Source organism: Halichoerus grypus, chromosome 9 (genome assembly GCF_964656455.1).
Source record: "Halichoerus grypus chromosome 9, mHalGry1.hap1.1, whole genome shotgun sequence".
NCBI classification, from domain to species: Eukaryota; Metazoa; Chordata; class Mammalia; order Carnivora; family Phocidae; genus Halichoerus; species Halichoerus grypus.
In genome coordinates this window covers 35,448,436-35,465,232 of record NC_135720.1, presented here as the reverse complement: position 1 = coordinate 35,465,232, position 16,797 = coordinate 35,448,436, and the positions used below count along the sequence as shown (strand labels likewise).

The window sequence follows — 16,797 nt, the reverse complement described above, 5'->3', positions numbered from 1 at the left end:
CAATATTATCATAATTTATATACGCTATTCCATGCCGAGGCTCATTTGATGCTTCTCTGTAAAACATGCTGCTATGATCATTGTAGTAGAATCATTATTCTTGCTTTTTGTAATTATATTTTAAGTTAATTTCTAGAGGTCAGATGTTTAAACACATTCTATGTTGACACATATTGCTCAATTGACTCCTAGAAAGTCTGTAATGGTTTACATACCCACTGATCATGCCTCCTCTCATTTCTGTACATTCTTGCCTACAAGTTTTGTGAATCTTTTTAATATCTGTGATCTAAGAGGTGATTAAGAATGATTTATTATTTGTTTGCATTTTATGGTTAATAAATTTGAAAAAATTTTATATGATTTCTGGCATGTGAATTGCCTTTTACATATTTTCCCCATTTTAAAATTTTTATTCATTTTTATTGTTATTTAATGATTTTTATACACATTTATGTATTTTTTATTAAGGAATTTTTCTACTTCACAAGTTCAATTTTTCATTTTTTAAAATCCCTAGTTTAATATATTCTTTTATGGTTTCTCTGGTTTTTTTTTAATGTTTTAACTTTTAAGGTTTTTTCTCCATATTTAATTTATGTTGGTACATGTAACAGCAGTAGAATTCAAATTAGTTTTATTTTACTTTTTAGAAATTGCTGATCGGTTTTCCTCATTCTATACCAACATTATGGTAATCATAATAATAGTTAAGATTTCCTGTAAGATTTCTATGGGCCAGTCATTTTGCTAAATATTTTACATAAAATAGCTTAATTAATCTTCATATCAATCTTCAGGGTTATGATGAAGCCTATTTTTCTTGAGAGAGGGACAAAGCAAATGTCGAAACATCGTAAGTTGACTGTGAAATCATCTTTTATTTGTGATAGCCAGCAGGCAGAGTCTTGAATTTTTAACCCAGTTTTATGCTTCACATCAATAGGGTAATTTAATATGAGCAACATGTTATTAGAACATTATCCTGCCTATTATTACTGTGGTTAAGTTGGGAGCATTCAAACCACTACCACAGAACTTCATGTCAGCCTTTCTCAAGTTCCCTCAAACCTCCCTTCCCCCAAAATCTCCTGTCATGGAGTCATAACCACAGGATGGGCAAAACCTGGTTCCACTTTCTATACTATTAGAAGCAGCAAAAAGAAGATAAAGAATATGTTTCCCTGCACTAAAAACAAGAGACCCCAAAATATTGAAAGTAGATGCTTAGAAAAAGATATTCCAAAAGAAAATTAGAGAAGTAATATTATTACCTAACAAAATAGAACTTAATAAAAAAATCATATAGGAAAAAGGATGATAAAAATAGAGTAAGAAGATATAACCCTCATTAACATAAGCACATGCAACAACTCAACCTCAAAAATAAAAGACAGAAATGAGGAATGAACTAGATAAATGAACTGTTGAAGGATTTCTTTTATATAATCCTTTCAGAAAATGACAGATAAAGCCGATGAAAAATATGCAGTGAGAGCGAGATCCAAACAAAATAATTAAAAACTCAAGCTACTTGGTATATACAGAGAAATGTTATACCAAACAACAAAACATATGCTTTCTTTGAGCACATGTGAAATACTTCCAAAATAGGATATGCTTCATACCATAAAGTAATGGAAGCCTTAATCAATTTCAAAGAAACAATATAATACAGACTATTGTTTTCTAACAACACACAACAAAATTATTAACTAAAATCAAAAGAAAAGCTAAGAATAGCTAAATAGCTAAAGAAATCCCATATTAACAATGGAATATTATGCAGCCATCAAAAAAACGAAATCTTGCCATTTGTGACAACATGGATAGAACTAGGGGGTATTATGCTAAGCGAAGTAAGTCAATCAGAAAAAGACAAGTATCATATGATGTCACTGATATGAGGAATTCTTAATCTCAGGAAACAAACGGAGGGTTGCTGGAGTGGGGAGTGGGTGGGATGGGGTGGCTGGGTGATAGACATTGGGGACAGTATGTGCTACGGTGAGTGCTAATTAAGTAGGGGAATCCGAGGGGGAGATGAACCATGAGAGACTATGGACTCTGAGAAACAAACTGAGGGTTTTAGAGGGGAGAGGGGTGGGGGGATAGGCTAGCCCAGTGATGGGTATTAAGGAGGGCACATACTGCATGGAGCACTGGGTGTTACATGCAAACCATGATACATGGAACACTACATAAAAAAATTAATTAATTAATTAATTAAAAAAAAAAGAAATCCCATATTATCAGTAAATAAATAAAATAGTCATTGGATTAAAAGGAATAAACTATGAATTGCATAACAGAGAAAATATTACCTGACAAAATTCACAAGAAACAGTGAAAGAAATACTTAGAGGAAAAATTACAGTTTTACACTATAATCAAAAGAATCAAAAAATGTCTTTAAAATGACTACTGATTCAACCTAGGATACTAGAGAACAAGCAAGGGAGCAAAAAGAGAAACAAAAGAAAGAAAATAATGAAAATCAAGTCAGAAATCAATGAAAGAAGCAAAAGAAGAGGGCATAATAACAAAACCAAATTCAGATTGTCCTCCAAAAAATTCTGTGGTTGGTCAATAGTTCTTATAGGAGAATTCTAACAAATTTTAAGGAAAAATTCAAAAGCTTTTTTTTTTTTTTAATTACCCAGAAAACGGAAAACAACAAAAATCTCTATAGCTAATTTTAGGAAGCTAGCATTGCCTTGAACTGAAAACAGATGAATTTATTGGCTCATTTCAAATATGATTAAATGCAAAAATCTTAAATATCCGACTTCTACAATTGTATTTTGAAAATGTATATGTAATATGAAAGGATTCTTCAACTCAAAAATTCTCTTTTTTTTTTAAGATTTTATTTATTTGTCAGAGAAAGAAAGAGAATGAGTGGGGGGGAGGGGCAAAGGGAGAAACAGGCTCCCTGCTGAGCTAGGAGCCCTATGCAGGACTCCATCCCAGGACCCTGGGATCATGACCTGAGTGGAAGGCAGATGCTTAACCAACTGATTCACCCAGGCATCCCAAAAATCCTTTTTTTTTTTAAGATTCATTTTATTTATTTTTTTAGATTATATTTATTTATTTGACAGAGAGAGAGCACGTGCATAAGCAGGCAGAGCAGCAGACAGAGGGAGAGGGAGAAGCAGGCTCCCCGCTGAGCATGGAGCCCAATGCAGGACTTGATCCTAGGACCCTGAAATCATGTCCTGAGCCAAAGGCAGATGCTTAACTCACTGCACCACCCAGGTGCCCCAGATTTATTTTATTTTTTAGAGAGAGAGAAACCGTGTGCACATGAGTGGGCATGCAAGTGGGAGGGGGGCAGAGAGAGAATCTTCAAGCCGACTCCCTGCTGAGCGAGGAGCCCCATGCAGGGCTAGATTTCAGGACTCTGAGCGCATGACCTGAGGGGAAACCAAGAATCAGACATTTAACTGACTGAGCCACCCAAGTGCCCCTCAACTCAAAAATTCTTTAAAGGTAATGTACATTAACAGACTAAAGGAACCAAAGTACATTATTATCTTAATCAATGAAGAAAAAATATTGAGTTCAATATCTATTATGAAAACACCTAGACAGCAAGGAATAGATGAAAACTTCCTTAATTTAGTGAAGGTTAAATACCAATTTTAGAACATTACGCTTAAAGAAATAATTTTTAATGTATTTCCTTTATGATTAGGAATTAGACAAGGATTTCCATTATTGCTTCTATAGTACTGGAGGCCCTGGACTACACTATAAAGGTAAGTAAGGGGGAAAAAAAGTTTGTAAAACATAGTAGGAAAGAGATGTAGCTCTTGATACTTTCTAATGGTATCTATATCTATTGGGTTTTAGGAAAACCAATGAAATAAAAACGATAAACTATTAGAATTAATAAGAGAGTTCATCGGTAATATTGATAATTTACTTGATTCCTCTATGTCGATGATAGATAGTCAATGAGAAAACAGAAGAAATATGATTATCAGTCAATATAGCAATACATATATACATGTTTATGTGTGTGCATTCTAGGAACTAGTCTAGGAGACATTTTATTGGACTCTAATACATTATCTAGATGGGTTTTTTGTTTTTGTTTTAATGAGAGAGAAACTATGCTCGTAGATACGAAGACCTTACTATTTAAAAATCTGAAGTCATAATTAAAAGATCTCTGTATTAGAAATCCCAGCTCAGAATCGCTTCATTTGGAAGTCTACTAAATATTTAAATGAGAAGAAACACTAAATTTGCATATTTTTAGAAGACTAGAGAAAGACTATCCAAGAAATTCTATTAAGTTCAACATAACTCAGTACAAAAACATGGCTAAGACATTACAAGAAATAAAAATTGTAAGCTGATTTAATTCTCTAAAAGAGATACGAAAATCCTAAAAGAAAAAAAATTAGTAAACCAAATTTAGTGTTATATGACCAGATTGGTTTTATTCCACAGGGAAAAGGCTTATTCAACATTTTAAAAATCAATCAATGTAATAAAAAACATATAATCATCACAAAAGTCATTGAAAGAATGTGTGTTAAACATATATTCATGATTTTTAAAAATTATCAGAAAACTAGAAACTTATTTAACTTAAAACATACTTCAAGATGAATTACTGAAATCTCTCTGTGGTTATGAATGAGACAGGGAGGTTTTTTTTTTTATCATTACTCCTATTCAGTATTATAGTAGAAGCACTAGTCAGTTCCTTAACTGAAGAAAAAAAATACAATAATTGGAAGGAAGAAATGAGATCCATCAATATTCATACAATACATAAATGTGTACATAACAAATCCAAAATAATCTAAGGGTATTATTTTTAGAATTCAAAACATAACAAAGATAAAATGAAAGTTTCAAAAGATATTATTTAAAATGGAATGAAAAAATCAAATTAAGGATAAAAGGAAGTACAAGAACTCCACAAACAAAAGCTACAAAATGAGAAGAGATCTATATAACTAGATAGCTATACCAGGTTTATGGGTCAGAAGACTTAATTTAAAATGATGCCAATTCTCTCTAATCCAAGGCATTGCTAAGCAAAATGCCAAGAAGACTTTTGTGAAAGTTGATAAGTTCATTCTAAAATGTATATGAAAATTCAAACTGCCCAACTTGAAGGAGAATAATAAACTGGAAGAACTTACTCTACAGCATAATTCTCAAATTTGGCTGCATATTATAATCATCAGGGATATCTTTCAAAACCTGATGGTGATACCTTATTTCTTATATAATTAAATCCTTATCTTTGAGGAGAGATCCAGCATCGATATTTTTTATATTTTCCAGGTGTTTCATGTGCATCCAAGTTCAAGAACCAGAGCTTTTGCAGCATATTATCATATATAATATAATATAAATTATGTATTGTTCCAAACCTGCATTAATTAAGATAGCATGAAATTAATGTAAGGATAGCAATTAGTTGAATGGGACAGAATAGAAGCTATGGAAAGATACCCACACATGTATGGACACTGTTTATGACTCATGTAGCACAGTAAGGCAGTAGGAAAAAGGCAGTTTTTCAGTCAAAGTCACTGCACCAATTGGCTCCATAAAAGAAAAAATAAACACTGATCTCAACCTCAAATCACATACAAAAAAATCAATTCTAGATCTAAAGGAGGGAGTAAACAATGGAATAGATGCTAAGACAATATCTTCATGAACTTAAGGTAAAGAAAATCTGACAACACACAAAAAGGAAAATAATTATAAATTGACTATACTAGTACTAAAATTAAAAACTTCCATTCATCAAAAGCTGCCATTTAAAAAATGAAGTATCAATATATAGACTAAGAGAGGACATTTGCAACACAAGTAACTGACAAGAAGATCAGGACCCCCTATATATATACATATATACATAAATGTGTGTGTGTGTGTGTGTATCAATAATAATAAGTTGTAAAATCCAATAAAGAAATGAGCAAGAAACATGAATACTGTCTTCATAAAACAGCATTTCTGGGGGCGCCTAGCTCAGTAAGTGGAGCTGGCAACTCTTGATCTCGGATTTGTGAGTTTGAGCCCCACAGTGACTGTGGAGCTTACATAAAAATAAAATCCTTAAAAAAATAAAACAACATTTCCAAAGGTCAATAAACATATGAAAAGGTGACCAATCTCATTAGTCACCAGGGAGATGCAAACTCAAACCATGAGCTACCATTATACTCTTACCAGAATAACTGCAATTATGAAGACTGATAACATCAAGTATTGCCAAAGATATGGATTAATTGGGACTCCCATACATACACTGCTGGTGGGAATGCAAATTAGTATAACTACTTTGAAAACTTGTTTTACATTATCTATCAAAGCTGAAATACACATACCATATGACATGGTAATTCCACTTATTTATATACCCAACTAAATGCACAGACATGTGAACCCACATGTAGAGACATATGAACACACTTATACAAGAATGTTCATGACAACGTTACTGGTAACAGCTCCAAACTGGAAATAATCCAAATACCCATTAGCAATAGAATGGATAAATAAATTGTGGTATAGTTAACCAAGACAATACTGAAATACACACTGAAATGAACAAGCTATACGGAACATCATGGATTGATTTTTACAAAGATGATGCTAAACATATATGCCAACCAAAAAAGAATACATACTATAATTTTTCATTTACGTAAAGTTCATAAATGGACAAAACTCAGGGTAATTGTTACCTTTGGGGAAGACGGTAGATAATGATTGAGAAAGGGCACAAACTGGGGCTTTTAGAATATTTGCAATTTTCTATTTCTTGACTTGAGTGTTGGCTATATAAATGTGTTTACTTTGTGAAAACTCATCAAACTGAACATTCTTTTCTCTTAATTGAAGTATAACACAGTAGTAAAGTATTAAAGAATGAAGATGATCAGAACACATGGAGAGACAAGCTATCTTCTTTTGTAAGACTTAACATAAAAATGTCCATTTTTCTCAAGTTAATCTATAAACTCAATACAATCTGATGCAAATCGTAGTAGGATTTCTTAAGTAACAAATTAATTTCTTCGAAAACATAATTAAAAGGCCTATGAAAGGCTAAGTCAACTTAGAAAAAAGGAGTAAAAACAAGGGACTGGTTTATACATGAAATATATTTTAACACTTAGCCTGGAACCACTGTTACACACATAGGGTGATTGGGGCACAACTGAAAAAACAGACCACTGGAATAGAAGAAATATTTCAGAGACAGACTAATCCAGATGTGAGCACATAATATGATTTAAAGTAGCAACACAAACCAATTGGGAAAGGATGACTAGCTTAGTAAATGGTACTGGGAAATTAGGTTTATTATATGGAAAAATCTAAAATTGGATCCCTCTACACTGCATCACAAAGTGTCTTCCAAGTGGATTAAAAACTCAATGAGAAATATAAAACTGTAAAGTTGATATACAATAATAAAGAAAAATATCTTTGTAACTTCTTATGCAAAGCTTCAAAAGCACAAACCATGAGACAAAAAAAATGATGTGGGGCTGGCTTAGGAACAAAGATACATTTCATAATATGGTATACATGGAAAAATATAGTCTGATTCCATATAATCAATTTACAAATGAATTAAACAAAACCCTATGTTAAACTGATGATGACAGCAGGTGAGTGTGTGTATGAACTAGATCTGACATTTGTCCATCTTTATTTCATAATATAGTATCTAAAACATTATTTTGTCTATGAACGGGAAAGATTTGCCTACCTCATTTCCCAGTAGTTCTTCTGGATCTAATTCTACCACTCCTGTGACCAGAAATATATATTTTCCTAGAAAATAACTCTTTGTCTTGCATGTATTCAAACTCACTCCTTAAAGATTTTAGGGTATATTTTGTAAGCTTTAACATTCTTTTACTGAATTAACACAGTAAGTCACCTCAAAACACACTAACTTATTACTCAAGAATCTTAGTTGAACTCTGACTTTTCAACATAGATTCTTAAAAATCATCTTGCGATTAGTAGATATTAATTCCTATACCTTCAAATAAGAATGTCATTATTTAAGGAATTAGAGGAGTTAGGCCACTACAGAATAAGTGAGAGAAACGTTGGCATAAACATTGCAAAGTGGTTAAGAGTTGGGTTAGTTTTTCTTTCTAAACACTGTGCTTTTAATAGTTGTTTTTGTTTAAAGAAAAAAAAACACTAAATTTTATTTTTTATATTCTAGAAACATAAACATGGATAGTAACTTTTCACTCCTGGAGTATAACCTATTTCAAAGAGAGAAATAATTCACCATTCATGTTGGACTGTTTGAAGGCCTACAAAAAACCTCAAAAAGCTTCACGCAATTCCTTCTCCCTACCTACCCTGGAGTCCTTTCTAGTTTCTTCTCTCTAGCACTCTTGGATTGTAACCATTTGTCAGTTAATTACTTTCCCCTCTTTTGTGATTACCTTTCCTTCAATGGGACTCGTATTTTCTATTAAAATTTCCCCCTCCAATTCCCAAGACTGCATACCTTATAAGCACTTTCTAGCCAGCCAAGAGATAGGAGGGTGCTTACCTTCAAAATAGATGCCTGACTGGACTTCTAGGACCCTGGGAAGGGTCCTGAGGTCAAGGGAGTGAATGAATTCTTCCAGCGACAATGCCATTACTCTGGCTTGGGTCTTCTGCAATCCAGGCACTTACAAAAGCTCCTGCCTTCTGGCTGTCACTTGTTTGCAGCTGTTGTCCCTGCTGATCATTCCTCCTTCAGGCAGGCGAGGATGTCACACTAGAGTCCCACTAGGGTGGAGTAGCTCTATGTGGGGAGGACTGTGAGGAGGGAAGGAGAAGGCAGGGGACAAAAGGTGTGACAGCTCTTTTTGTTCTCATTGTGGCTTCATTTCCTTCTGACACTGAAGCAGAACAGGATGGGGGGGGGGGGGTGAGCATGTCTGAACAGACAATGCCCCAAAAATATGAGAGTTGTTAAGCAGCTCACTGTCTGTTGCCAGTCCAGGTGTGCATCTACAACACTGGCAAGACTGTTTGGAGTTAGGGCTGCTTGTGGCTTTTTGAAACAGAAAAGAACAGAATACAGGACTAGAGTCTAATCTTAAAAATGGCACCCTGTTAATTCTTTACGTCTGTAGCTCATTTCTAAAGTTTGGCTTTGTGTCTTATTTGCATACTCTCAGTGCTTTCATATTAAATTTGGTTACAAAAGTGCTCTGTGTCAGCTCTTTTGAGAAATCTGATACTCTGAAGACAGAGGATTGAAACCACTTTTTATTCTTCCACATTAAAAATTTTGCTGAATCTTAAAGGAGGGCGGGGGAGTGGCACAATATGCAAAGTGATACAGTAAATTAATCCTATAAGTTACCATGAATTTTCTAATCACTACAGTATAGTGAAAGTATCTAAATCTGTTGTAAGGAAACTGGGTTTCCTGGGTTTAACTCTGCTTTTGATGTATAGGTGACTGCAGCCTTATCTTCTCTTTTCCTCATTTGGCTCAATTATTAAATGAAAAAAAAAAAAAAGTAGAAGGAGTCAGATGAATCAAACAATTTCTTCCCAGGCTAAAATTCTGCATTTCTGATTCTGTGGTCCAAATTTTAGGGAGAGGAAAATGCCCAAAGTCAAAGGAAGCAAGAGAAGCCTCATTGAAACAGATCTCAAAAATTTCCTCCCTCCCTATTCTTTGTATTTACCTGAAAACAATGTTTTAGACCTAGTATATACAACTCAAATTGATATTTTCTTTTCTTTTTTTTTTAAGATTTAATTTATTTATTTGTCAGAGAGAGATTGAGAGCACAAGCAGGGGGAGCGTCAGGCAGAGGGAGAAGCAGGCTCCTCCCCGCTGAGCAAGGAGCCCCCATGAGGATCCCATGCGGATCCCAGGACCCTGGGATCATGACCTGAGCAGAAGGCAGACACTTAACCAACTGAGCCACTCAGGCGTCCCTCAAGTTGATAGAAAATTTTCTAAGTCTCTTTAAGGATGAATAAAGGAAGACTAGTTAGAAAAATATAGGTGAAAGATGCTAAGAAGCTACACATTCTCCTTATCAATTGGACTCTTGGCTCTCTGTTGAGAAACTGTTATAGCTTCAGGCTCCAGAGAGTATAGCTAGACAGAGGGGGTCAGGGCTCACCCCAGCTCCACCATATCCTTCACATAAATGACCAAGCAATAAAAACACAGCCTTATTTTGATATAAAGCTTACAAAACTCTTTCAGCTATTATAATCATATTTAACATTTGCAGTAATCTGCTTGGCTTCATTTCTTTCTTTACAAAACTAGAATTTATGGTTTTTCACTAGTAGCTTCTACTTCCTCACTTGCAACTATTTTGTCCCGAAAATCTCCCAAACTTGATCAGTCTGCCTCCTGCACTCCTAAGCTCAGGCTCTTCAATTGGCTGCAAATATTGTTTACAGCCTAATAGCATATCTCACATTGTAAAACATATAAAAAAGACTGCTGTGGACTTAAAAATCATACATCTTTTAGAACTGGTGCCACAACCAATTTCATTTCATACCTACTCCAAGCTAGACTTCACTTGCTTTTTTTGTTTTTATTTTTGCTTTTTAATTTTCCCAAATCAACTTTCTATCCCACTAACCAATAAAGCCTTTTTGAAACATCACCAATATCTTACAGTTATCTATGCTACCCCCGCTTCTGTTCTTTCAACAGATGGCCCTCGGTTTCTATTACAATTTGATTCTCTTATATTACCAATCTTAGTTAATGACACTACCATTCTACCAGTTTCCCAAGCCAGAAGGCTACACCTGGGAGAGGCCATTTCTGGCCTCCAAATCCCTCAAGCCCTATACTCACTATCACTCATTCTGTTCTTGCTCTGTATCCCCACTGTTACTACTTTAGATCAGAATCACTTCTGACACTGTAAGCAAGGAATTCTTTTTTTTTTTTTTTAGGGTTTTGTTTTGTTGAATTTTATTATTGACAATGGCGCCAAAGAACCAACATACAACCACTTGAACTAAATAGAACATTAACAGAGTTCTAAACATTCAAACATGGGATGGAGAGAAAATTCCACTCATCAAAGATCTCAGAAGAGACACAACTCCCTCATTCATTAAGCATTAGTAAACAAACAAAATCTAGAAAAAGACCTATTCTTGTTTTTTTCATATTAAGTACCAATTTCTATTTCTTTTTTTTTTTTAAGGTTTTATTTATTTGAGAGAGAGAATGAGAGAGAGAGAGAGCATGGGGGGGGGTCAGAGGGAGAAGCAGACTCCCTGCTGAGCAGGGAGCCCAATGTGGCCTCGATCTCAAGATGCTGAGATCATGACCTGAGCAAACAGCAGGTGCTTAACCAACTGAGACACCAAGCACCCCTCAAATTACCTAATTTAAATTTTGTAGGCAAGGCATTCTTGACATGAACAGCCAAGACAAAACTGACAAATGAGAAGTATTGAGAAGGTACGTGAATCACCAGGTAGTAAAATGGATGACTAAAGTTGAACAACTGAAACAGTAAATTACAAGTGCAATAATAATCAGATTAATGAGAGCTCAGAAACAAACCAGAGTATAAACAATGATTTCCTATATGAAAAAGGTGACATTCCAAAGCAGTAGAGAAAAATGTTTTATTCAACAAATAGTTGAATAATTTTTTAAATAAGTTAGTTCCCTAAAATTCTGTGCACCAAAATTAAATTTAGATAAATTTAAAAATTAATTTAAATAAAAATAAAACAAAGGAAAAAATAGAAAAATGTCTGGAGAAAGTAAGGAAGAATTTTTTAAAGCATTAATGGAAGGAAAAGACTAATAGATTTGATGACAGACATAGGAAATATGTCTATGAATCAAAAAGAAGATTTAACAAAATAGAAAATAAAAAAACACATACTTCAAATTAAGAATTGATGTCCTGAATGCATAAAGAGCACTTATTAATCGATATGCAAATAAAAAATATTCAAGGACTTCTGCTTCTGTCTATGAGCTTGTATCTGACCAACTCTCCAACCAACGGCAACTAGAAAAGTGAATGGTTTTTTGACACTCCTGTTTTAAGGAATAGGAGAGCTATCAGAGCAGTCGGGACTTGAGAGGCCAAGACCAGAAAAGCAGGGAAACATGATGAGGGGAACACAACCTTCCACACCTCTTTTCCCCTTAAGGCATTTGTGGATTAATAATTGGCATCAAAAGAGGAGCTGAGAAGCAGAGCATATGTGGTGGTTAAGGGGGACCGAAGCCAAGTTGAATTTTTAGCAGTTTCACATAGCTAGGCAGATAAAAATTGGAATTTGGGCCTAGCAAGGCACCCAGGGAAATAGAGAAATGAGTTGTTCAGCAACATTTTTCCCCTTCAGGGTTTTGCCCATTCAAAACCAGTACAGGGTTGATTGTATGACACCGGTTAGAAAGTGATCGGTAAAAAGCTGACAAAACCAAGCAGCACTTTCTGGTGGTCTCATTGGTGGGAAAACACGCCCTGGTAAGGGGGAGGAAGGAGCTCCCGTAAATACCCTGTGTTTTTGGCTGGGGCCCCTGAAGGCTACTCCCCAAAAGAAAGGGTTGACAATAAATAGGCCTTATAAATACTGAAACCCAGATCAAAGTTAGCTCAACCCCTGACTGGATTAAGGTGATCTGGTCCATTTGAGCTGTGGGGCAAAAGCAAAAGTCAACCCTGCCACTGGGGAAAAGCAACCAGAACTTCTATAATATTTTAAACACAAGTCTAGAATTTAATAATTTAAAAAGCTCAGATATGGAGTTATGAGGCATGCAACTTAAAATAATTTTGATTAACATGTTGGAAACTAGAAGACAAGAAGGAGAATTTCAGTAGAGAAAGGCCATCTATTAAAAGTATCAAATGAAATTCTGGAATTGAAAAATAACAATAACTGAAATTAAGAATTCAATAGTTGGATTTAAATGCAAACTGGACATATAGTAAGAGAAGGTTGTTAACTGGACACAGGAAAGAAGAAAATATTCTCTATTAACAGAGAGATAAAAAGAATTCAACATTAAGAATAGAAGAGACATTTTAGCCATAGTGAAAAGGTCTTATGTGTACACTGCATCCTAACATGAAAGGAGAGAGGGCATAGAGGGAGAAGCAGTATTTCAAGAGATAATGGCTAAAGATTCTCCAATGCTATTCCGGGTGTAGCCCTGCGATGGGGGTTCCCGGGGGTCCATCTCTTGCTACAATAGTGTGGGGGGGGGTCGGGGAACAAACCCGAGGCCACCCCTTCTTCCAGCCTCGGACCACCCTCCAGCCTCTTCCAGGCCCAACCTTCAAAGCCATCCTCGCAGCCATCCCCCGCCTCCAGGACCAGCCAACACTGTTTTTTTGGTTTTTGGTTTTGTTTTGTTTTTGTGCACTTAGCTCCTCATTGCCATCAACCATGCGCCCCAGATTCATGGGAATTATTCCAGCGACAACATGCATCTGCAGGGCTCCTACACCTACCTCTCTCTGGGCCTCTGTTTGCAGCGTGATCATGTGGCTCTGGAGGTCGCCGGCCTCTTCCTCCGGAGTTGACTGAGGAGATGGGAGGCCTCCCAGCTCTCCCGAAATGCAAAACCAGCTGGGAAACCGCGCCCTCTTCCCGGGCGTGCAGAAGCCGCCCCAAGACGGGTGGGTAAAACCCAGGACGCCCGGCAGCCGCCACGGTCCTGGACAAGAACCCGTCCCGGGCGCTTGGGCTCTGCACGCCCTGGGTTCTGCCGAGGCAGCCAGACCCCACGTCGGACGTCCTGAAGAGCCACTTCCGGGTGAGAGGTGGAAAGCGTCAGGAAGATGGCGGCCGCCCCAGTCTCCCCTGAGGCTGGCCTGGGCCAGTCTCTCTCCGAAGGCTCACGGTCGAGCAGGAATTAGGAGCCTCCAGAGCCTCGCGGGCCTTGAGGGGCGCCCCTGGCATTCCCCTGGTGTTAGGGCTTCTGCCTGAGCCTCTCCCTTCAGCCACTGAGCAGCTTCTTAATGACCCTGGAGCCCTCTCCCTAGCCAGGGACCTCCGTAGCCAGGGACCAAATGGAAACAATGCAGATTTTTGCAGGAAAAAAAAAAAAAGTGTACAAGTGGACTAGTGCAATTCAAACCTGTGTGTTCAAAGGTCAGTTGCACTCAATAGCTGAGAGAACAACCATATATTTAATTCATAAAACCCATCTATTGCTGAGGATGCAGTATATTCACATGTACTACAAACTGATGTGATCTATTTTAAAATCAATTTGATCTAGTAATTTTGCATTTAAATATAATCAGATAAAGATTTTACACACAAAGATTTATTTATACCATTCATTGAAGCATTTATTACTTTTAATGGCAAAAAAAGGGAAAGAAACCTAAAGTACAAGAATGGAGGTTATTTACATAAGTTATTCACATGATTATATACTATGCTGCCACTAAAAAGTATGTTTTCAAAGAAAATTGTTGACATGAGAAATTTGCCAACAACATAATGTGAAAAATTAAGGATAAAGGAGAAGCAGCACAGAAAACAAAGTCTGAAATAGGTACCAAATTTTATATTTTTAATATGCTTCAGTGGTTTTATTTAAAAAAATTAAAAAGATTAAAAGTCAATGAAGTATTGTTTTCTTTTGGATAAATAAAGATTACTTTTTTAATTTTTTAATTTCTAATACCGTCATTTCACTGTTTTTACCTAAGCTACCTATTAATCTATCCCTCTTTATTACATCTGGTGGACATTTTTATTCTTTATGTTACCTTTATACTCATGGTCAAATTTGCAGCTTCCTTTTTCTCTTTCTTTTTAAATATTGTGTTCTTGCTCACATTTATTTTGGGTATTCAACTGCAATTTCTACCTTAAATGCAATGTATAAGGTAATATGAAGCACCAAAAGGGCCAAGGTTAAAAAACAGGGTTTCTTGGAGAAAGGGCCCTACGCAGAGGAGGCTGTCCCATCTCTAGCCAATTGTTTGTTTGTTTGTTAGATTTTATTTATTTATTTGACAGAGAGAGACACAGCAAGAGAGGGAACACAAGCGGAGGAATGGGAGAGAGAGAAGCAGGGACCCCGATGCGGGGCTTGACCCCAGGGCCCCGGGACCATGACCCGAGTGGAAGGCAGATGCCCAACAACTGAGCCACTCAGGCGCCCCTAGCCAATTGTTGTCAGGAAAAAATATAAGTCCAATGGTCCTGGTTTTTCAAAATTTTCAAAAAAATCAAAAATGATGTTTTTCTTGTGAAATCACCTTTACGTGTTTGCAATTAATTCTCATTTCTAAAAGTGATGGCCAAATTAATATTTTCATGTGAAATTGCCTGATCTTTTTACTAAAAGTTTGCGACTTATTCTCAGAAAAGGAAATGCTAACCAAAAATAAATCGATTAAAGGGCTGTCCATTATGACCTCTGACCTGTACCAGAATAGTAATGGCTTCTAAGTCTGTGTCTCTGGCCCTAACTCTTTCCTGAGATCCAGACCTATATAAGACCTTCTGGATATTTTTCAAATTTTATATTCAACATGCCCAAAATTGAATTGTTTATTTCTTCTGCTTTCTTCACTCCCCCACCCACCATCTCCAATATCTCTTCCCTCCTCCTATACTCTCTATCTCAGGAAATAGCAACAACTTCCCTCCAATTTTGAAGCCAGAATCCTGGGTCTTATTAATGACATTTTCCTCTCTGTCATACCCTCTATCAAACAATCAGTGAGGAAACCCAGGTCTATTGCTAGGATATTTCTCAAGTCTCCTACCTCTCCCCAAGGCTATTGCACCTATGTAATGAAGGCCACCACCATCTCTTGCCTACATGAGGGTAAAAGTTCTTAGTTCTTAAAACCTCCTTCCTCACTGTGAAGTCTGCTTGATCTTTCTAAAGTATTAATCTGACCAAATTCCTCCCTTCATTAAAACACTTCTCTGAAATGAACGTAACATTTTTTTTTGTCAACTATACCTCAAACAACAAAACTTTAGCAGTTTATTCTTCAGTGGCTATTATCTGGAGACTCTCTGTTGCAATAAATAGATTGCAAGTGACAGGAGCTCAACTCAAGTAGTGTGCTCCGCACAACTTGCAGCCACATCCTGTGTGTGACATTTGGTCCTTTCTTTTAGGGAAAGTAGGAATAAATACTTGCGACTGAAAGATTTTGTTCTCAGGTAAGCGTCACCAGTGCTTAAGGGCATCTCCCTCAGAAAGATGCATTTCACATTATTCCAATAACTCAAACATGCTTGGAAAGTTCCTGGCGAGAAAAATCTCTGTTCGAACACTGAGCGTGCCCCTCAATGATTTTACCAAAGAACAGAGATGGCCTTGCCCATTAGCCAACCTAAAAGGAAACGATAAGGTTATAGTCATCATTGCCATCATTGCCAACCATATCTGCCCTAAGAGAAGTAATGTCGGAGGAAAAAAAGAAGAAAAACAAAGAAAAGCTAAAAACAAGCTTTGCTGAAGATATTCATTCCTTTGTTAAACACTCAGTAGCTACTTTCCTAAAAAGTGAGAACTAGCTGAACATAAAAAATAAATAAGCAAACAAAAACTCACTACATAAACTACAAAGCAAGGATTTTAAACCAATATTTGAATATGACAATATTTTTTGAGTGGAGATTAAACTTAGAGATGGATCATTTTGACTGGTATCTAAATCTCTTAATTTCTAAAACATTCTCCTCATTGTTTATTTCTGAAATAAAAAATTAAGCCTTTCTTGAAAATAGGAATTGCTCCCTAATGTGGAATTTATTGGTTCAAGTCATTGA

General features: G+C 36.1%; 1 protein-coding gene across 1 annotated transcript in view; it reads right to left on the bottom strand.

Moving 5' to 3' along the window:
- Positions 1-8,882, bottom strand: part of THEMIS (thymocyte selection associated) — a 182,200-nt gene extending 173,318 nt beyond the window's left edge. The window contains exon 1 of the mRNA XM_036105380.2: positions 8,576-8,882. Coding sequence (XP_035961273.1) covers positions 8,576-8,666 — 91 coding nt within the window. The 5' untranslated portion in view covers positions 8,667-8,882. The remainder of the gene's footprint in view (positions 1-8,575) is intronic.
- Between the last annotated feature and the right edge of the window lie 7,915 nt (positions 8,883-16,797).